General features: G+C 42.9%; 1 protein-coding gene across 1 annotated transcript in view; it reads left to right on the top strand.

Moving 5' to 3' along the window:
* Positions 1–260: 260 nt before the first annotated feature.
* The window catches only part of CUBN (cubilin), a 134,775-nt gene continuing 112,982 nt past the window's right edge, over positions 261–22,053 (top strand). The window contains exons 1-12 of the mRNA XM_083405700.1: positions 261–405; positions 534–663; positions 3,277–3,369; positions 8,443–8,481; positions 9,115–9,216; positions 10,732–10,835; positions 14,740–14,866; positions 16,487–16,655; positions 16,755–16,886; positions 19,095–19,190; positions 20,984–21,105; positions 21,222–21,408. Coding sequence (XP_083261826.1) covers positions 287–405; positions 534–663; positions 3,277–3,369; positions 8,443–8,481; positions 9,115–9,216; positions 10,732–10,835; positions 14,740–14,866; positions 16,487–16,655; positions 16,755–16,886; positions 19,095–19,190; positions 20,984–21,105; positions 21,222–21,408 — 1,420 coding nt within the window. The 5' untranslated portion in view covers positions 261–286. The remainder of the gene's footprint in view (positions 406–533; positions 664–3,276; positions 3,370–8,442; positions 8,482–9,114; positions 9,217–10,731; positions 10,836–14,739; positions 14,867–16,486; positions 16,656–16,754; positions 16,887–19,094; positions 19,191–20,983; positions 21,106–21,221; positions 21,409–22,053) is intronic.

Here is a 22,053-nt window from a genome sequence, read left to right as displayed (position 1 = left end):
ACAGAGAAGCATTGCCTGGTAAGAAGTACCTGCTGACATGTCCCAGGAGCTGCTCTTTCAAACCTACTCACCAGGCATATTGTCACTCCTGGCAAATGAAATCTCCCTTTTCTCTCTTAACTAAGTTATGGATGGGTCAGAAGGGGGAAAGAGCTGAATAAGCATCTCTGTGAATATGCAAAGAGTCCTGCCAGGGCAAAGTACACCTGACACTGGGTTAATCCTTGAAGATAGTGCAGATTTCACTTTAACCCACTGCACAGTCCAGGAAGACTTGCGGGGAGGAATGTTGAGTCCAGGCTCTCTTCGGTGGGCTTTGGTGACATTCCTGATTATTTCTGGATTCAACTATGGATCTGAATCTACTGAGAAAAAGAGAGCAAAAAGGGGCATCAATCAGGATCAGTAAGTATCATTCTTGGGGTGTTAACCTGCAACCTGGCTTGCTCAGATAGAGCATAGATCAATCAGCTTCATTATATCTCTGGCAAATTTAACACCACGTGCAATCTTCTTCCTTTTCAATGCACCAGGCCTCGCTTGTCCTCCGAAAGGGGCAATTTAGTGTTCCATACTGGCTCTGCCAAAAATATTGAATTCAGAACCGGATCGCAGGGCAGAATAAAAGTTAACGAAGAAGACCTTGTGGAGACTTTGATCCAGGTAATCTTTTGTGTGGTTTTATTTGGTTCATTGGTGTCCTTCAAATGGCTTTTGGATGCAAAGAGTTCTAGTCAATCAGTATGGAGTTACACAGAGCCATCAGGGCGCATAGAGTTTCACAAGAAAGGTCCCTGTCCCGAGGAGCTTACAAGCAATAATTTGGCACAGAGGAAGGGGAGGGGAGGTCAGCCAAAATGATTTGAGTATACAATGGTGCCTAGCGCCACCATAATTTCAGGCATCAACTGTATTTGTTTATTTCATTAACTTAATTTATGAATCACTTCCCATAAAACATCCCAAACGAAGAGCAATCAAAGCGTCAACAATAAAATGATATATTACAATAATTTCAGAGCTAATACTGATAGACACTGGGATAAAAGTCTGTACCACAGATTGCATCCACTTAAATGGCTTGTTGAAAAAGGAAGGTATTGGATAGTCACCAAAATGACAACAGAGGTGGTACCTGTCAGATACAGAACGGGAGGGAATTCCAAAGTGCCTGATTCCTATTCCATATGAAACAGAGCTCCCAATAAGATGCTATCAGAGTTGGAAGGGATCCTGAAGATCATCTAGTCCAACCCCCTTCAATGCAGGGATATGCAGCCATCCCATACAGGGATCAAACCTTCAACCCTGGCATTGTCAGCACCACAATCTAACCCACTGAGCTATCAGCACAGTGATTAAGTAGTTAAGGGGTGAGGCAATCTTTGGGGTATCCTGGTTCCAAGCTGTATAGTACTTTATACTTTGAATTTGGTTTCGGTAGCTAATTGGCAGATAGTGCAATTTTCTTTCACTGTTGTATTGACAATGCTGATGGAACACTTCCGTCTGTTGTGAGTTAGACCACTTCAATCAATCCAGCTCTGGACTCGACTGTCCCACAGGGTGCATGCCTTTCTGCAAAAGTAATTGGGCCATGTGGAAAACACAGTTGTGATATGAGGTCTTTTCGTTGCTATGGGGACAGTCCAGGCCACGAGTGCTTCTGGAGTTCTTTAGCTCATCTCAGCCTCTCTTCATGGTATCCTTGGTTTCCCCCTTTTCATAAAACCAACGGTACCAGGAAAAATCAAGTGCTATAGTCACGTGGCTTCTTCCAAACTAAGTGGGTTCAGAGCTCTTCAAAGCATTCAAGCCCACAAATCCAGCATCTACTCCTGCTTCTATCTCATTCTGATCTTCTCCCATTTGTCTAAAGAATTTTATTTATTTATTTTTTTACTTCACTTAATAGCTGCTGGAGATGATTGTGGCTGATGACAGGGCCATAAATCGAGAGTTTATATAAAAATTAAAAGATAAGCTTTTATAGTATATAATTTATGCCTTATCTAAATGAACTTTATAATAACAACATCATATAATAGAAGTGACGTCAGGGTTAGCATGTGGCAACAACAGCTGAAATATACTGTGGCCTTGTAAGACCTTTTGATCCCAGGGTGGGCTTTTGTATGTGTACAATTGATGTGCAAAGCTAGAATTGGTGTCATCGCCCTTTCACCCCCATTTTGTGAGAAGCCCTCGACCTCATTGTTGCTCTTATTCCCTTACTTTCCCCCACCCCCAAGCGGTGTAAAAGGGGAAGGGCAGGTGAGCAACCAAGCAGAAAGGAATGTATGTATTTACTTTTTATATGCCAAAATTTATACACTGCTTCTATAGGGTGTATAGGGTGTTAGGGGAGGGGTAGTACTTCTGGTGGGGGACACATCATGCTCCTTCTGCGGTGGTTTGTCTACCTTTGGTCCCTACCCTGCACTCAGCTCTCACCTGTGGCTCCTAGAAGCATGTGACAGTGGCCACACCCTGGGAAATGGTTTCGACTTGCCAGCTGAACCATGTGAGGGTAGCCAAAGGGTCTCAAACCCTCAGGGAGTTAGGGACGTCCCCTGCGTGTGAAGATGCAGGTTGGGTGGGTTGGGCAGGTAAGACCAATAGTGGGTCCAACAGTCAAGAAGGCAGTTTCAGCATGTTCTGTAGAAGGAAGTGAGGGGCAGATGGGTCTTGTCATCCTGGGGCAGTAGCCCATCTAGGAGAAGGAAAACTCTGGTCTTAAACCTCCACAGCCTTGCAGGATATCTTCGGGAGAAGAAAAGGCTAAGGGTGTCACATAGAGGAGGGAGAAAGGTTGTTTTCTGCTGTTCCAGAGAAGCGGACACGGAGCAATGGATCCAAACTACAGGAAAGAAGATTCCACCTAAACATTAGGAAGAACTTCCTGACAGTAAGAGCTGTTCGACAGTGGAATTTGCTGCCAAGGAGTGTGGTGGAGTCTCCTTCTTTGGAGGTCTTTAAGCAGAGGCTTGACAACCATATCTCAGGAGTGCTCTGATGGTGTTTCCTGCTTGGCAGGGGGTTGGACTCGATGGCCCTTGTGGTCTCTTCCAACTCTATGATTCTATGATTCTATGAGTAAATCCTACACAAATCTGGAGTGGAGTTCCTAAGGCAGTTGGATGGTACTTTGTAGGCCTCCCTCCATCACCCAACAGTGTTCTGTATCTATCTCCCTTGTGGATTTCTCACAACATCTCTGAAAACTGAGTACATTCCCTGCACTTTAAAGCACTGTCAATTTCTTTTAAAATTTAGATCAGAAAGAATAAAGATGAGATTCTGGAACTGAAAAGAATCGCTGGTATCCCTCAAAATATTTCCAGTCAGATCACACAGCTTCATTCTAAGGTAAGTCTTATTTTCTATAAAGTTATACACAAAGGTATTTTCAGCTCTTCACCATGTGAAGAAAAAAAGTCAGTCTTTTGCCATAAGAGTGATGTAGTAGTTGGAATGTCAGGAAATGACCTTTCCAAATTTCCACTCAGCCATGAAGTTCATTGCACAACCTTGGGCTCATTCCTATTTTTCAGCCCAACTTACCTTACAGGATTACTGTGAGGATTAAATGGGGCAGTGAGGAAGCCATCTATACTGTCTCAAAATTCTTGGAGCAAATAGTGGGATATAACTGTAATAAAGTTTCATATCCTAGTTGAGAATTCTGCACTTTAAACCACATAGACAGTGCTCACAATACCTATTTTCAAAAATCATTGTTTTTGTTTGTTCTATAAAGAGACATATACTGATTTCACTGGGTACTGAGCCAAATCCTATTTCTATGGATTTTTTTCTCTCCAGCTCCATGCTTTTTACCAACCTACTGCCACAATCACTCATGCAAGCCTAGTTTGGAGTGTTGTTTTCGTTAAAAACAGCACATAATGTGTGCAAGAACTTCTAGCAAAGAGTTACCAGAGCTGGTTGAATTTGAAAATAAAACCCCCGTTTCTTATATCATTATTAATCATACACCCAGCACTGAAATTTGCTTGCTTTCCAGGCAAATCACAAGTTTTAGCTAGACAGATGGAAGTTGACAGTGCAGATCCAAATGTAAAATCCCATGACACGCTTTGTTCAGGTGGTGCATAATTCTGCACTAAAGCTATTGTAAATCCTGCTGATTTTAATGGGAGAAAGTTACTCAACTTTTTCCTGTTGAAATTAAGGACCACTGCAGCTGTTCAATTTCTACTGTCTTGTGCCTTTAAAAAAAAACACACACAAGGAGGTGGTTCCTGCAATGCAGCAGAATGAATCGATCTGCTACAGAGGGGACTGTGCAAACAGCAAATTTTGGAACTAGGTGTCTGACTGGTGCAACAAGATTATTAAAGTGGCAGCCCTAGTAGGGGAAAGAGAGGCACAGGCAGGAAAATCTCTTCGGTCAGCCCTGTCCATGGAGCGTCAAAGGCAAAGCATAACGATTAAGATAATGATGGAATAAGTGAAGAAAGAATCATCTTCACTATTCTGCTGAGTCATTGCTGTGATGCTTTCTTGTCCATTCAGGACTGGTGCTAGACGTCAGGCGATCATCAGCAGAGTGCTGCTGATGCCTCTGTGCAGCTGACCCCCTCCCCAAATGCACCACCAATACCTCTGTGGCAGTTGCGCCCCAGTTCCCCTCCTCCCTTGCTGCCCCTTCTCCTTCTCCTCTGACCCCCCTCTTCATTTTTTCTTAAAAAAGAAGAAGTGTAAGGTAGTTTTCAGCTAGGTTTTACTTAGAAGAGACCCTCTGAAATTAATGAACATGAGCCTGTTATCTTCATTAATTTTAACGAGTCTACTCTAAGACTTAGTTGACCACCACCCATATTCTTCGCTGTTGTGATGGCAGCAGAACCAATGGTTTCGCCACCACTTCTGGGTCCAGAACAGGCACCTGTCTGAGCTGGGCATTTGGAACAGGGGGGTGGGAGAAGTATTAGTACCACCACTGTGATTTGCTGCTGTGGCTAGAAAGATTATGCTAAAACTTAGATATATAGAATCAGCTTTATTTTTATTTATTTTTTTCAACTATGGTTTTGAAGAAAAGGCTTTTTAGTTGCCCTGGCAAACTACGTTTTCTGTGCCAGCCCATCCCAAATGTCTGGCTCTAAGAAGGATACCTTTCTCAGAGTCCAAGCAAGGCGGACAGGGGAAGTGGAGGTTGGAAACCAGCCAATCACCGTGGATGTAAGCAAGTTTGGCTCTCAAGCAAAGTAGGCCATGGTGTCTGCACACATACATTCAGTGGGTTGGGCTGTGTGCACCATGTGGTCTGTCCTGCATCCAGTGGCAGAGCTTCGTGTTCTGGCACGGGGGGGGGGGGGGGCAGAGAGTAGGCGGTGGCGTGGGGAGCATGGTGTGTGCCCTGGGGGATGGTGCACAGCCTGCAGTGGCATGGCACGTGTCCTGGGGGTGTGGTGTGGTGCCTGCAGGGGTGTAGTGTGCGCCCTGGGGGCATGGCACACCACCCGCAGGGGCGTGGTGCCCAGCGCGGGCGGGGGGGCAGCCACGATAGCACCCCACCGGGATTGCGCTGCCAGGGGTGGTGCGCTCCCTCCGCTCCCCTCTTCCTCTGCCAGTGCCTGCACCCCTCAAGTGAGCCTGTTGTGGTTGGGATATGCTGCCATCACCACTGTTGAAATAGGATTCAGCTTCCAGTCTGTTCAACTTCTGTACATAGACCAGAGGGATTGGTCCCCCATCTTGCTATTTTTGGATTAATCATTAGGTTCATTTGCAGCATTGAATGCTATGTAACCATATATATATATATATATATATATATATGCTTTCGTAGATTTTCACGGGTACAGGAATGCAGGTTTTGGTGTCCTCGGGTGTCTTCCCGTGTAAAAGTTGGGGTGTCTAGGCGACGTTTCGACGAGGTCTCACTCGTCATCTTCAGGCTGGTGCTTTCGGCTTCTTGTTACTGGAACAGAGCAGGATCTCAGTGTTTGAGTTCCTATAAATACTGTTGAGGAGGTGTGGTGTATAGCCTCCAATGTTCTGGGTAGAGAGGAGGTTCCCAGGCTAGTGTGCCTTTTCTTCTTTTGTTCCTTAATTACTTGAGGGATATCTTGAGTGATTTCTTGAGTGATTTCCTGAATCCCACTTAGGTGGGTCATTAGGTGTGGATTAGTTGCTAAAGCCTTCGTGTCTTGAACTCTTGAACTTTGTGAAGAGTTTTTCTGAGAAGATGGCTGTACTGCACTTGGTTGTGCTCTGGCTTGGCTTCGTGTATAGGGGCGAGCTGTGGTTTTGTGGCCTGTGCCAGCAACTAATCCACAAGGCTTTAGCAACTAATCCACACCTAATGACCCACCTAAGTGGGATTCAGGAAATCACTCAAGAAATCACTCAAGATATCCCTCAAGTAATTAAGGAACAAAAGAAGAAAAGGCACACTAGCCTGGGAACCTCCTCTCTACCCAGAACATTGGAGGCTATACACCACACCTCCTCAACAGTATTTATAGGAACTCAAACACTGAGATCCTGCTCTGTTCCAGTAACAAGAAGCCGAAAGCACCAGCCTGAAGATGACGAGTGAGACCTCGTCGAAACGTCGCCTAGACACCCCAACTTTTACACGGGAAGACACCCGAGGACACCAAAACCTGCATATATATATATATATATATATATAAAACACCTTCATCAATATGAAAATATAAAATGTGTACTTTAATGCTTAACCCACAATCCTGTGGTCTGGAGTTTTTGCTTCAAGTTTAGAAGATCACACAAGCACAGTTCTGTATCATGTTTTTCGTTTTTTAAAATGCTCTGTATTCAATATACAAAACTGTATCTCTATATAGATAGCGGGAGCAGAAACATAAAATTCTGAATTAGAGCATTTCAATCTCTTTAGGCTTGTTTTTGAAAACATTCAATGGTCAATTCATTCTTGATGTAAGTGGCTTTGGCTGTAGGTTTTCGGAAAACATTTCATAGACTAAGAACTTATTCAGAAGCAATTATAAGAGTTTGTTGGTCTTTTTTTTTACAGAGTTTTACATAACTTTGTGAAATAGACTAAAATAATGACTAGAGACAAAAAGGTTTCTTTCACTAATCACTGATTTAGGGTACATGCCAAAGAACCACGGAGTGTAACAGTCTTGGGAATCAAGGAATGGGAGTCCATGATTGCTACTGACTAACAAAAATGAAACGATGTTTTGTAAACTGAAGGAGAATGTTCTTTTAAGCTTTAATGTCAGCTACTTCATATCACGTTACTGGAAGTATGTTTGGAAGTATTTTCCTTTTAATTTGACAATAATTTCTGTTTAGTTTGATAATTTCCTGCTTCTTATATTATTATTTATTCAATTTCTATACTTCCCTTTATGGAAAGATCTCAGGGCGGTCTACAACATTAGAAACACAAAACATCAAAAAAAGGAATGGCAAGACAAACTGTTAGAGTATACTGAATGGCTAGATTAACAGGCAAGAGTTTCAAAAAGCATGGGGAAAATGCAGAGAATACTTCACAAAACAGTGCCCTAAAATACATACATGGATTTGTTTTGATTAATGTCTGCAGGAGACTTTGTGGATATTTAAGTTATTTAAGTTATAATTAGAACAATCTTAATAATTATTATTCATAAGAAGTAAATAAGGAGGCCAGATACAGGATAAAGGAAGTCTTTTATTTGGTTGTTTGAACTGTTGTATGTTATGCTTATTATATGTTATGTTCACGTTTAATGAGGGTAGATTTCTGTATTGGGGGGTGGGGGGTTTATGTTATGTTGTAAATAAAATTTCCAATCAAAATTTCTAAAAAAAGAAAGAAACACAAAACATCAACAAGAAAAACATTATAAAAGCATAGTAAAAAGCATACAGACAGACAGCCTAATAATAAAACAATCATAATAATAGCAGTCCCCCCATAACACACTTTCACAGGCCATAGATTATTAAATAGACATAGGCCTGGGTAAAGAGGAATGTTTTTGCCTGACATTTTCCTGAGTGCTTGGAAGGTGATGATTCTTCATCAGAGCTTGGAGAAGAGGGGTGTGGGTGGGTGTGAAAAGCTTTTTGGAAGAGAAAGATCTGCGAGCCTACTCTTGGCACCTTGAGGGTACAAGATCTCTCTGGGGTTCTGATGTGGGACAATGGGTCTGCTGTCTTGTAGGATTATGGGCTGTTTTGCAAATAAAGCAGATGCTATGAAGGTGCCATGAATCTCATCCAATGAAACCAGATCTGGAGAGCCCTGCCCAGGGACCTTCTTCACGGCTTGTGGTGGAGAACACAACAGTACTGAAAATATATTCTCTTTGAAATTCCACCCTTTCTTCTTAGCCTGCCCATTATGCTTGATTATAATGCCTAGCTATTATTCCAGGAATGTCTAGCTATTATTCCCAAATGTTTCTCTTTATATTTCTGTTGTAGATTGTGAATATCGAAGGCAGACTTCAAAGCCTTGAGCAGGTGAGTACTTTTATGGAAGAAAACAAAGTGTTCTGTAGTCAGAAATCTTAGTAGTGCGGCGAGAAGATAAATCGTGCTCAATCCTGGGTGACGCATGAATGTATCTTAAAAAAAAAAACACAACCCAAAAGGTTGTTGATGGAATGAAGATATCAGGGCTGTGTGCATACCCTAATCCGATGCAGGGCACAATCCAGGATAGTTGTGTGGACCTCCTTCTCCCCTCTGCTTGCTACCCTCCTGCCTCCCTTTTGAAAGTCCTGGATCACTCCGAGTAGATCTGATCTGATACCAGGTGTTCCAGGGCTGGCTCAACCCTGTGGCTGAATCCCTGGTTGACCCAAATCAGCCCAATTCATGTAGGCATCCAGGGTTCAGCTGGGGTCAGCAGACAGCCCTCGTAAATAAACTTTAATGCTTATTTCTGAGAAATACTGTAGGTTTTCTATTGACAAAGCAAAAGGAGAGCTTTTGCTATGCACCCATTAAGTTTATTCTCTGAATTGGCTGTTTGCGAGCACCTAAACAGAGCCAAGTCCTCTACACACTATGAAGGTTATTTAAGAAAGACTGTGCCAATGAAGTCATAAACACTAACTGACTGGGTTTATTTTTGCCCTTGTTTTGTGCCAGACCATCCTGAGAAAAGCCTGTAGCAGCAATCCCTGCCAGAATTCTGGAACCTGCATTGATTTGCTAGATGCCTTCTTCTGTCTTTGCCCCAACAACTGGCGGGTAAGGTAGTCGCTCAACAACTTCCTATTGATGCAATATGTAAGGTTCAATCACTGCTACTGCCATCATCTGCAAAGGACCCAATCAATGCATTGCTTACAGAATCATGTAGGGATATAAACATGGTGTTATCGATTAGGGGAAGGGCTGTAGTTCAGTGATAGGGCATCTGCAGAAGGCCACACATTCAATCCCTAGCATCGCCAGGTAAGGGCTGTGAATGTTCTCCATCTGAACCCCTGGAAAACCAGCGTCAGTGAGTGTACAGTGGTACCTCGGGTTACAGACGCTTCCGGTTACAGACCCCGCTAACCCAGAAATAGTACCTCGGGTTAAGAACTTTGCTTCAGGATGAGAACAGAAATTGTGCAGTGGTGGTGTGGCGGCAGCAGGAGGCCCCATTAGCTAAAGTGGTACCTCAGGTTAAGAACAGTTTCAGGTTAAGAACGGACCTCCAGAACGAATTAAGTTCTTAACCTGAGGTACCACTGTACTGAGTTAGCTGAGCCAATGTTTTGGCTAAGCAACTTAGTACACAAGAAGAAGAGCCTTGCTGGATGAATAAGCCATTTACAAAGTAAAAAAAATAAAAACAAACCACTTACACAAAATCAAAATATAAACACCCATCATTAAAATTTGCAATAACACAATCCTACTGAAGCATTAATGTGTGATTCAGTCCAATACTTTTTAATATTTACTGTATTTTTTATTTCTTTTTGTAGATTTTTTTATTAAAGTTTTACAATACAACGAAATAATATCTAGAAAAGATGAAGTCAGAATTATCAGAAAAAGAAAGGAAAGGACAAGAACAACAAAAGTAAAGAGAGGAAAGCAAAGAAAGCAAAGACAGGACAAATCCATTAGAAATAATAATACACAAACACACACACAGAGAGAGAGAGAGAGAGAGAGAGAGAGAGAGAGAGAGAGAGAGAGACCCTTTTCATTTTTTCCGTGCTGTGTTGCTGTCAGATGAGGAATGCACCATAGGTGGAAATGGTTTTCATTTAAACATTGATCATCTTATTCATGGGTTTTGCAAGTTCCAAAATTAAAATTTTATTCATGCAGAGGAAGGGGGGAGGCAAGTATGGATGCTTAACTGAACCTCTTGTATTAGTAGGATGTATTGTGTTTATGGCAGCACACAAATGGATCTCTAAAGATTAACCGCTTGAGCAGAGCATGTGCTCCTTTGCATATTTGGCATCAGGAGCTGGAGGGCTAATGGTGCATGATTTCACTCCCCAAGGAGAAGCTCCATGCTTCTACTATAATGGCCCCATGCTTTAAATTAAATAAAAGCATGCTATATTTCCATGGACAAGCAGGGGAGATCTGAACAACTGAGTTTTGTTTTAGTGTTTGTGAAGGGCAGTATTGCCGCAAGCCAACCAGATGCTGCGTTACAATCTTTTGAAATTCTATATCATCACATCGGCTCTGTGGACCCCATTGTGTGTCTGTTTTAATCAGGAAATAAGCTCAATTTCGCTCTGTTTTCAGGGGCCATTCTGCTCTGCCGATGTTAATGAATGTCAGATTTATGCTGGGACACCTCTAGGCTGCCAGAATGGGGCAACATGTGTAAATACCCCAGGTAGTTACAGGTAAGTAACTCCTGCTAATGTCCTTAGGAGGATGTCCGTTATAGTTTTGCTGAGTGCTACGAACATGCAAGATACAACAATGAAGAGTGCCTCTAGATCGCCACAATTTGCAGGAGGAATTCAAGTGGATACTGGAAATTTAGGCTTGTGCAACAAAAGCGGATTAAACAATGGTCTGTCGCAACGAATCCACTTCTAAAACAACAAAAGCAGACTTTTGTGGTTAAGAAAATGAGCAAGAAACGCACAGAAAAAGTGTGGAAAGGACCAATGATTAATGGGAAGACATATCAACAGCCCGCTGCTGCTGCCCACCTTTAGCAGCAGCTTTTGTAGCTGGAGTCAGTCCCGTCCTTGAGCGGTTTAAAAAAGTATCACAAAGAAGAGGCCACTCAGGGAATTCATAACAACTCTTTTCAATATAAAACAGTTTATGGAGGGAACAAACCATGCTGCAGGTTGTTGCTTGCGATGAAGAACTAAACCTAAACTACACACTGCCTGAGAGCTGATTCAGCAATTCCCAGTATGGTAAGCCAAGAGAGCAAATATACTACAGGTTTTTTCCTGGCTGGAATATATATTTGAACTCTGATTATACATATTGCTTGCCTGGAGTAGGATAGGGAGGGTGTGTGTATATGTGTGTGTGTGTGTGTGTGTGTGTGTGTGTGCAAAACTAGCCTACTGTTCACATTTTAAGTTCATTGCTCCACCCCCTTTTACCTCTGGCCCTTCCCATGCTGACATTTCATGCAGCCCTCCTAGGTTAGGCTTGTTTTAAGGTCCTGCTCCTTAAAAAATGGCTAGCTGGTAAAAACACCCATAATTTCCTGACAAAGCTTTCTCAGTGTAATGGGACTGCAGGCCAGAGTTCTCTGCAAAGCATTTTGGTTTTGGAATAACAACACACACAAAATCCCTTCCTCTGCAAATATTTGCTTGGCATTCCTTGTGCTTTGGAAAGCTTGCAAGCTTTTACACAAATTAGTTCAGGGCAACTCTTGATTTTGATTTGATTATTCTTTAGTCCACTTCTTTGTCTGTGCACACATAAGATTAAAAACAAGAACCTTCCTGAAGTGTCACCCATCTCACTCTGGACACTGTGAGTTCTCTCTTGCTTGCCAATCAGACCCTCTGAGAATTGCCTCCTGTTCCACCATGTGTGAGAGACGGAGAAGGTGGGTGGGTAGAGAAGGAAAGCACTTCACACAGCACATAGATAAATCCTGGAATTTGGTTCCACAGCAAGAAATGATGGCTACCAACTTGAATGACTTCCAAGTGTCCCAGAAAAACTGGAACATCCCATTTCCTCCTGCAACAGCACTTAACCATCCAGAGATCCTTTACTTTTACCTTTTACCTAGTATGTCAGCTTCATTTGTTCACCTGGAGTACAGCCTGTTTCATCAGATTCAACACATGAAATGCCCTATTTGAAAATAAATGAGATCATCATCATCATTTATTATTTATACCCCACCCACGTGGCTGGGTTTCCCCAGCCACTCTGGGAAGCTTCCAACAAAATATTAAAATACAGTAGTCCTTCAGATATTAAAAGCTTCCCTAAACAGGGCTGCCTTCAGATGTCTCCTGAAAGACTGGTAGTTGTTTTTTCCTTGACATCTGGTGGGAGGGTGTTCCACAGGGCGGGCACCACTACCGAGAAGGCCCTCTGCCTAGTTCCCTGTAACTTCGCTTCTCGCAGTAATGGAACCCCCAAAAGGCCCTCAGCGCTGGACCTCAGTGTCCGGGCAGAATGATGGCAGTGGTGACACCCTTAAAATGTTTTGTCCACCAAAAAGTACATAGGGATGATATCAAAGAGCTCATCGTCCTAGTTAAGAAAATGTTATTCTTGCTTTCTATCTGGCATTTTCTTAACTGGGTCACATTTCAATTCAAAGCAATGTTTCAGAAAAAACTAATGACCAGAAATGGAAAACAGTGACCAACAATTCCTTCATTCATTGCTCTGTTGAGATTGTTATGGAACTGATCTTTTTGAACATTCTGGTTTCTAAAGCTTTGATCTGGACAGCATGATGGTAGTAATAAATTAATATCTTATTCAAATAGATAAAATATAATATCATTTTATACCACCTCAGGGAGTTCTATCAGTGCAGGACTTGGTGTTTTGAAGTCTGCGTGACTAATCACTGAGACTTGTGGTCACTTTTGTGAAGTGCCAACCAAATGTTCTTTTTCTTCTAAACCGTGCAATTTGTTTTATCTTCCCCAGATTGGCAGAAGGCTGGAAGATGCTTTGTGCTTACAGAGTCTAGCGCTCTGATTCTAAACACGTTTTTCCAGGAAATAAGTCCCACTGTCTGAAATCAACAATCTGTTAAAAGATTGCTTTATTACAGTTGGGAAGGGGGTAGTCAAGCATTAAAGCTTTGAAATCTGAGTTAATCAGTACCACTTCACTGGAGGCTGGGCTCAGTAACCTAGCTTTGCTTGCTTTTAATGTATCAAGTCAACCAGCTAATGGAACGTGGAGCACTCTGAAAAGTTAATAATCTGGACTTCTGGCTACCAGTGAAACAGGAATCTGTGCATATACAGTTACACGAACAATGAAATGTAACTGTGAATGTATAGTTAAAAAGCTCCATTTGCTTTATATAGCGACCTTGTTTGCATGGAACGCTAAGCCAAATCATGTCTTAGTGCAAACATGTGATGGTACTGGCTCCCAGACCAGGGAGGAGATTACAACTGTTTTACTCTTATTCAATTTGGCACAGTGTTTTGCCTGTTTGCAGTTTGTTGGGAGTGCAACAGCAGAGATCATTCTCTGTGTAACTTAAGGGTTAATTCTGTTGTTATTGTTAAAGTTGACTAACCAAGAGGGAGACAGGTGGTGTTGTTATTTAGCAACCAAGCAGAGTTGCATGATGTTTCTCAAGATAGCTCATCCCCTGATTGCCTGTCTACTCTTTATTTTTTTCTCTGTATGACATGTGGACCTGCAACCAAATGTTGCATTGAGGATTGCTGCTGTTCAGGATTCCAGCCATTCTTTTCTATCTACCCCTCTCAGTTTTTCATCCCCACCTTCAGCATTCTGTAGGCATTGAGTATGCTCAGTCCTCATTGGACTATTTTGAGGAGCTTCTCCCCTTAGCTCTTTCCCCCTATAGAATTTGTGTGCTTCTGCAGACCTTGGAGTCACCCCAAACCTGCTGATAGCTCCGTCTAATGTGTGTGTGTGTGTTGCTTTTTCTGGCTACAAAAGGAATACCACTTACAGTTGAAACACTGGAAATGGAAGGAATGGCTTCAGGTTAATAGAAGCAAGGCAGGCTCTAGATCCAAACACTAGCCAAGTTAACTAGATGTTACAAAGTACAGGAAAAACTTTGATGCAAATCAAGGAAATCACGTAGAATACTCTGATGACTCATAAATTTCTTCATCTTTCAGGACACTTTAAAAAAGCATGACATTCTTACTGTTAATTCTTGTACTCTACACACACATCTCAAGGCAATGTACCATAAAACAGCTAAAACCTATTCTAAATCAACACAAAAATTAGCAGATGTCTTTTTTTTTTTTTTAAAGGCACCCATGGTAGAGGCCCATTTATCTTGTTGGGATCACCTGTTGGAACGTCTTCATTTGTTTCCAGAGGGCACCTGTCATATCTCAACAGGAAAGCTCTTCCCCAGAAGAGAGGCTGTCACACTGAATGCCCTGCTCTGTTACTGTGGAATGGGCTCCTTAGGTCTTTGGAACTTGCAGGAGATGCTGCAGATCAGATAAAAGTGTAGAAATTAAGACATCATAACTCATAGCATGAAACCGGTTAATGTTTGACAGATGAAGGACAGACTTTAGACACATGGAAGGGTGTTACAATGTTCTTTCATTCTTCCTCTGAAAGCTGCACCTGTACACCAGAAACTTATGGACCTCACTGCGTGTCAAAATTTGATGACTGCCAAGGGAGATCTCCAGCTCTCTGTGGGCATGGGCTCTGTGTTGATGGAAACAGGGAGCAACCTGGTCAGGTAAGCAAAGAGAGCCGATCTTGCCCACCTAGAAAGAAAGTTATGTAGCCTCCTGAACAATTTCTGTGAGATGAACGAGCCTGGCTGCTCCCACTTTTTTATCCACTGAGTTAGAGCTGTGACAGGTGTTTGGACATCAGGCAACAGGAATTCCTGGGGTCCTAAAATACTGTTGCTTTCTGTTCCCTTTTAGTGCACTTTTCTGTTTTGTTTTCTAGTCCTTGGAATCTGCAGTTTGTCCTTCCTTTTCCCTAGCAACCAGGATGCATCTTTCCTAGGGTGGGTTTTTTTTTGAGATCACCAATCTCCAAAGGCAATTTTCTGCACATATTACTACATAATAAGTACAAGTGAGAGTTAAAGAACTGCCCCCATCCCTAAATAGCAAATGCAAAATGTGAAAACATTACAAAAAGACTTCAGCATGGGCAGGAGCCAAGGACCACTAAGAAGTCACTCTATAGTTAAACTGCAGTTCAGTGGCATTTATGTCTACTCAGAAGTAAGTCTTTTGTGTTTAATGGAGATTACTCCAAGGTAAGTGGGTTTAGGAGTGAAACCTAAGCTTTGGTCTCATGTAAGCATTGTGTAAAAGCAGTATCCTTGTGCTTTTAGCAGCTACGTGGGAGGCAAAAATTCAATAGGTTAAGCCTTTTCTAGTACAGTGGTACTGCGGGTTATAGACGCTTCAGGTTACAGGCGCTTCAGGTTACAGACTTGGCTAACCCAGAAATAGTACCTCGGGTTAAGAACTTTGCTTCAGGATGAGAACAGAAATCACGTGGGAGCAGCGCGGCGGCAGCGGGAGGCCCCATTAGCTAAAGTGGTACCACAGGTTAAGAACAGTTTCAGGTTAAGAACAGACCTCCAGAATGAATTAAGTTCGTAACCCGAGGTACTACTGTATGGAAATGCAATTATGGCAAAACCTTTAGCTGTTTACATTCTGCCTGCCAGGCATTTTATTATGTGTGTGGCCATTGATTTATTATTGGGTCCTAGTTTAGTGCACCTGCAAGAGAGTACACAAATCAGCATATAATGCAAAACATGCAAATTTGATGCAAATCTGTGGCCTTTTTTCAAGTGGGTTGGAAAGCCACATCCACAGAGTACTGGGGCCAGAAAATCCTGCTGGCACCCTTGGCCCTTGTTTTGGAGTTTGAATTGCTTTGGTTCAGACTATACTAGCTTTAAATGCATTTCGTCAGTGAATGAATAACCTTTTTGAATTTCCCCCAAAGCATAACAACCCACAGTATTCCAAAGACAGAGCAGCTAAGTTTATTTGCAGATGGTTATGTTTGTATCAGTCTTATGATACACTAGCAGGTTGTGCTCTCTGAATTTAATTATATTTAGGCTGATTTCATGATTACTGGTCATTCTCTGGCTTATTATGATTAAATTACAGGTTCCCTTTTACTGCTGCTAGTAGAGGAGAGCAAGCTTGGGGAAAGAACACAGACCATAATTGAAATGGGGCTCTGTAAAGGCAAATCACCACGCAGCTGCAAGCCTGGCTTGAAATTAGCAATAGTGCAAAAGGTTTATTAGGAGCAGTTCCTCTTGTGGCATTTACACTGGCATGTTCATGATTGCCCTGTTTTAACTTGGCAGCCCAAGTACAGCTGCATCTGTGATGCTGGCTGGATGGCGCCGCCAGGGAGTCCTGCCTGCACTGCAGACATTGATGAGTGTAGCCTCCCTAAACCGCCCTGCTCTCTGGATCCTCCTGTACAGTGCCAAAACAAGCCAGGCTCTTACTCCTGCGGTCCTTGTCCATCAGGTGAGTAAGGGAATAAAAAGAGTCTTGCTGCATCAGGCCAGGAGCCCATCTGCTCCATCACAGTGGCCAGCCATATCATGCAGCTTTCTGTTTCCATAGGTTGGCAAGGAAACGGCTACACCTGCCAAGATATTAACGAATGCGAGATAGATAATGGAGGCTGTTCAACTGCCCCAATGGTTCGGTGCATCAACACCATGGGCTCCTTCCATTGCGGCTATTGCCCGCCAGGTAAACAATGGACGTCCTCTGTATTTCTCAATCAGTTTCAGCTTTCCTGTTTTGTAGACTTTGATGCTGCTGTACCTACTCTATAATATCTGGCAAATTAGTCAAAACTGTTCTTTAGGAACCTGCCCTCTTTCAGCTATCTTCAGAAAGACAAAACATTATGAATGGAAAGGTTCAATAGTTTTCTTCACCTGGTTGTAATAATGTCATTTATTATGAGACTGTGAGGTTTTATAGGGATTATATCAAAGAAGGCAAATTCCATTGTGATGCAGAGCAAAACCGATCACAGTCTTTGAGACTGTAAAGGGCTTTTATCCCTGTTCAGGTTGGGTAGGAAACTCTGTGAATTTCCTTCCTTACTTGAAAGCAGTGGACATCTCTGAGTCTCCTGAGAGCATTTTAGGCTGCAATTCCCATTGCATTCAGTTGTACAGCTGAGAAAAAAATGCATTTTTTATTTTTTGGATTTGATATCCCGCTTTATCACTTCCCTGAGGAGTCTCAAAGCGGCTAACAATCTCCTTCCCCTTCTTCCCCCACAACAAACACTCTGTGAGGTGAGTGGGGCTGAGAGACTTCAGAGAAGTGTGACTGGCCTTAGGTCACCCAGCAGGTGCATGTGGAGGAGCGGAGAAGCGAAACCGGTTCACCAGATTACGAGTCCATTGCTCTTAACCACTACACCACACTGGCTTATCCAACAAATCACACATTATCACACATTGGCTTATCCAACAAATGTGAAGCACTTTGATTCTGTTTGCACACGGTCCAGGAAATGGTATGAAGGCACCTCATGTTTGCTTTCTGCCTGTGACACACACTGTAATGTGGATGATCATGCATTGCTAGAGGATCCAGCAAGGATAGGTGAAGTGGCTATTAAGGTTCTTTTCGTACCCTGGAGTTTCGTGACACTATGAAACATGTACTCTGCTGCTGCCATTTCCAGTTCCCTCTTACCTGCTAAGCTTGTGTTGTGTATGGGGGGGTGTCCACCCCCCTGCTTTTTCCAGATCTACAAAGCGCAACGTTCCCTGTCCCCTTGATATGTTCTCCTGAGTTTTCCAGCCAAGCAATGCGTACAAAAAGGCATATATTGCAGTAAAGTAAAGGTAAAGGTACCCCTGCCCGTACGGGCCAGTCTTGACAGACTCTAGGGTTGTGCGCCCATCTCACTCAAGAGGCCGGGGGCCAGCGCTGTCCGGAGACACTTCCGGGTCACGTGGCCAGCGTGACATCGCTGCTCTGGCGAGCCAGAGCCGCACACAGAAAGCCGTTTACCTTCCCGCTAGTAAGCGGTCCCTATTTATCTACTTGCCCCCGGGGGTGCTTTCGAACTGCTAGGTTGGCAGGCGCTGGGACCGAACAACGGGAGCGCACCCCGCTGCGGGGATTCGAACCGCGACCTTTCGATCGGCCAGCCCTAGGCGCTGAGGCTTTTACCCACAGCGCCACCCGCGTCCCATATATATTGCAGTAGAGTGTGCATAAACACACATACGTCAGTGAAAAGTAACATACAAAATGCATTCTATTAAGGGAAATTGCTTTGCTAAAATGTGTGTTTTAGGCAAACATTCCCTACAAACACATGTGTTTTAGGATAAATTAGCATTAAAATGCTGGTGGATTTTGAGGGGGACTTGTTGTTTTTTTTAATTGCCAACTGAGGAGGAAATCTGGAGAACCAAGCTTAAGACAGGAAGATATGAGAACTAGAAACTGAACATGGCAGTCTGTGGGAAGTAAGCCTATCATTCCCTCCCCTCCCCTTTGAGTGATTTGTTTCTGGGGAAGTTTAATGGAGCCTAGCTCCACAGGGATGCCAGCTCACATCTGGCTTGCACCAACCACTCCAGCCCCGTTGCATCTGGGGCTGTTACAGGAACCCGTCACATGGCAGAGATCTAGGGAAGTTGCTGCAGAACCAAGTGCAAAGGCCGATGATTGCGTCCAGCTCATGAGACTTGGATCGCCCAACTTCCTGCTGATTTATAAGCTATATTAAAATAGACAGGCTTTGTGCTAATGTCAAGGAGACCCGAACAAGCCTTCCTTGGATGATGAAACTGGGGGAAAATTTGCCTCTGGCTTCATTTGTCACTGTTCTTTGTCATCTTTTCAACGGCTCGACAGTATAAACACATGTTTGCTATCATATGACACCGCAACTTGATAAAATTGCTGTTTTATTCAAACCAGGCTATGAAGGAGATGGGAAAGTGTGCACCCAGGTTAATATTTGCTCAGTAAACAACGGAGGTTGTCATCCACTCGCTGCATGTACCAGTATATCAGGTAATGCTGTTGCTAAATCACCACCATCCTCATGAAGTGCATTGGTCTCGGGCCTGTCACTGGTCACATAATAATAATAATAATAATAATAATAATAATAATAATAAATTTACTTATACTCCACCCATCTGGGCAGCTGTCAACAGAATATTAAAAACACAATAAAACATCAAACATTAAAAACTCCCCTAAACAGGGCTGCCTTCAGATGTCTTCTGGAAGTCAGATAGTTGTTTATTTCCTTGACATCTGAGGGAGGATATTCCACAGGGCGGGTGCCACCACCAAGAAGGCCCTCTGCCTGGTTCCATGTAAACTCACTTCTCGCAGTGAGGTAACCTCCAGAAGGCCCTCAGCGCTGGACCTCAGTGTCCGGGCAGAATGATGGGAGTGGAGACGCTCCTTCAGGTATACTGGGCTGAGGCAGTTTAAAGCGCTAGTTTTCCCCAAAATAATTGTGGGGACTGTAGTTTGTTAAGGGTCCTGTGAATTATACCTCTGCGAGGGGTAAAACTACAGGTCCCGGGATTCTTTTGGGGAAACCCTGTGCTTTAAAAGTATGGTGTGTATGTGCTCTCTCTCTCACACACACCCATTCTGCTTCTGCTGAACCTGCTTCAAAGGCTTGTTGTGAAGATAAAAGGCAAGAGGGTGAAACAAACCTTGCAGCTTTGAACTCCTGGCTCTGGTGAGACAAATGGTATTTCTATTTAAAACTGAGAAATAATGGGTATAATTTAAACAGAACTACAATTCGTCTCCCCAGAGTGGGGAGAACTATGTGCCTTCTCAGTATGCTGTCCTAGAGCTAACTTTATTATCATTTATACATGAGGATGATATCTAAAAGTGCTTGATGCCTTTAAATATATTGGAAGTTTTTAATTGTTCTTAAATATGTTTTTATTCTATTTTTTTATAGTATTGTTTCACCACTTTGGTATTTATTGCCTTGAGTTCTTTTGGAAGGATGGGGTAGAAATTTAAATACTGCTGCTGCTACTACTAATACATGTACATTTTATGCAAATCTCTATCCATAATGCATTGTTCATGAGCACACTGTTGGATGAGAGGAGACCGCTCTCAGGTTAAGGGACCAATCACTACGGGGAGCTGAGTGCCTGTCAGCTCCCCACTTCAATCTTCTGACTCCTTCCTCCTCTCCCTGGCATGGATGCCGGGCACTGGGGGCTTCACCAACATGTAGGGGGCAGGGCTATGATGCCCTCTGAACTCCCCCAATACTACAGAAAATTAACAAGCACAGACACTCTAATCCGGCACATCAGGAATTTCAGTGCTTTGTAACTGAATCAGATTTTTAACTCGGGCTAATCCCTGTAAAAAAGGATTGAGTAAACAAGCCATTATATTTAGCCTAATAATTGAAATGGATTTTCCCCAAACATCACTACGCGCTTAATCCTGATAACAGCTTTTGCTTGACTAAACAGCCAGAAAATATTGCCTACATCAAGGTTGTTGTTGTTGTTTAAAAAATAGGGCTTTTATTTTACTCTGTTGCTTAAATTGTTGGTTACAGGCATTGCCATTTCTCTTGAGTGTATGAGTTTCAAACCAGGCTAGTTTAAGTAAACTGACTTAAATCAGAGGGCTGCATCTTAAATTATTTGTAAGTCACAACTTAAAAAAACCAACTACAATGGATCGTTTGAAGATTTTGCTGCTGATAAAGCAGCCCTTTGAAACAGGGATGTTCAATATGATTAATATCAAATTATGATGACATTCATAGCTTTGATTATTTTGCCTCTTCTTCTATTTTGCAGGCCTTTTGCCTAGTTGTATCTGCCCGCCTGGATACACTGGGAGTGGCTACGGCCCCAGTGGATGTGTTGCACTGAGCACTATCTGCCAAACGCAAAACCCTTGTCTAAATGGAGTGTGTGTTGTAAGTGTTCATTGCTATGTTAAAAGCATACGATGGTAGTAGTAGACTCATATGGTTATGGTAGTAGTAGACTCATATGTGTTTGGTTTCTCTTTTGTTTGGTTTCATGTCTGCAGACTACAGTCTCTGGCTACAACTGTGAGTGTCATCCTGGCTGGACGGGTGCCAATTGTACAGAAAATGTTGACGAGTGCTCCAGCAACCCTTGCCAGCATGGAGGAAGTTGCACCGATGCGGTGAATGGCTACTCTTGTGAATGTACAAGCAGTTGGACTGGACCTCAATGCCAGACACCCCAACAAGGTAAGTGCACCATAAATGAATGTCATAAGGCACTCAGAGATCCTAAATGGCAGGCTCTAGCAGCAGGATGTGGGTGCCTTGTGATCTGTGCCATTGTGGCAGTTTGTCTGAAGAAGGAAGCTGTTGCCTGTTCTTTGATGCGCTATAGCTCCACCCACTGCAGGTGGTCAGAGGGTAGCATTGCAGCTGTCAGCTTAGCAGTGATCAATGGGAAACAGAATTCCAACTAGTCCTTAAAGCTGCTTACCTGGACCTAGCTTCTTGTCCTGAGCAGCTTTCAGACTGTACAGTGTATCTCTGCATCCCTGCTTGACCACAAGGGTACTGAGAACTGCTAGGTGATCCTTGATCTTTTCACTGAGCTACAACTCTCACAGTGGTTTAACAATCAATATCTCTTCCCAGGAAACTCTGGGAATGGTAGTTCTGTGAAGGGAATAAGCATCTCCTAACAACTCTCAGCACCCTTAAAGAACTTTGGCTCCCAGGATTCTTTTGGGGAAGCCACGACCGTTTAAAATGGTATAATACTACTTTAAATGTATAACAACAACAACAACAACAACAACAACAACTCTGGGCAGCTCCCAACAGAATACTAAAAACACGATAAAACATCAAACAGTAAAAACTCCTCTAAACAGG

Source organism: Podarcis tiliguerta (assembly GCF_965153285.1).
Source record: "Podarcis tiliguerta genome assembly, chromosome: 12".
Lineage (NCBI taxonomy): Eukaryota > Metazoa > Chordata > Lepidosauria > Squamata > Lacertidae > Podarcis > Podarcis tiliguerta.
This window is presented reverse-complemented; position numbering and strand designations above follow the sequence as displayed.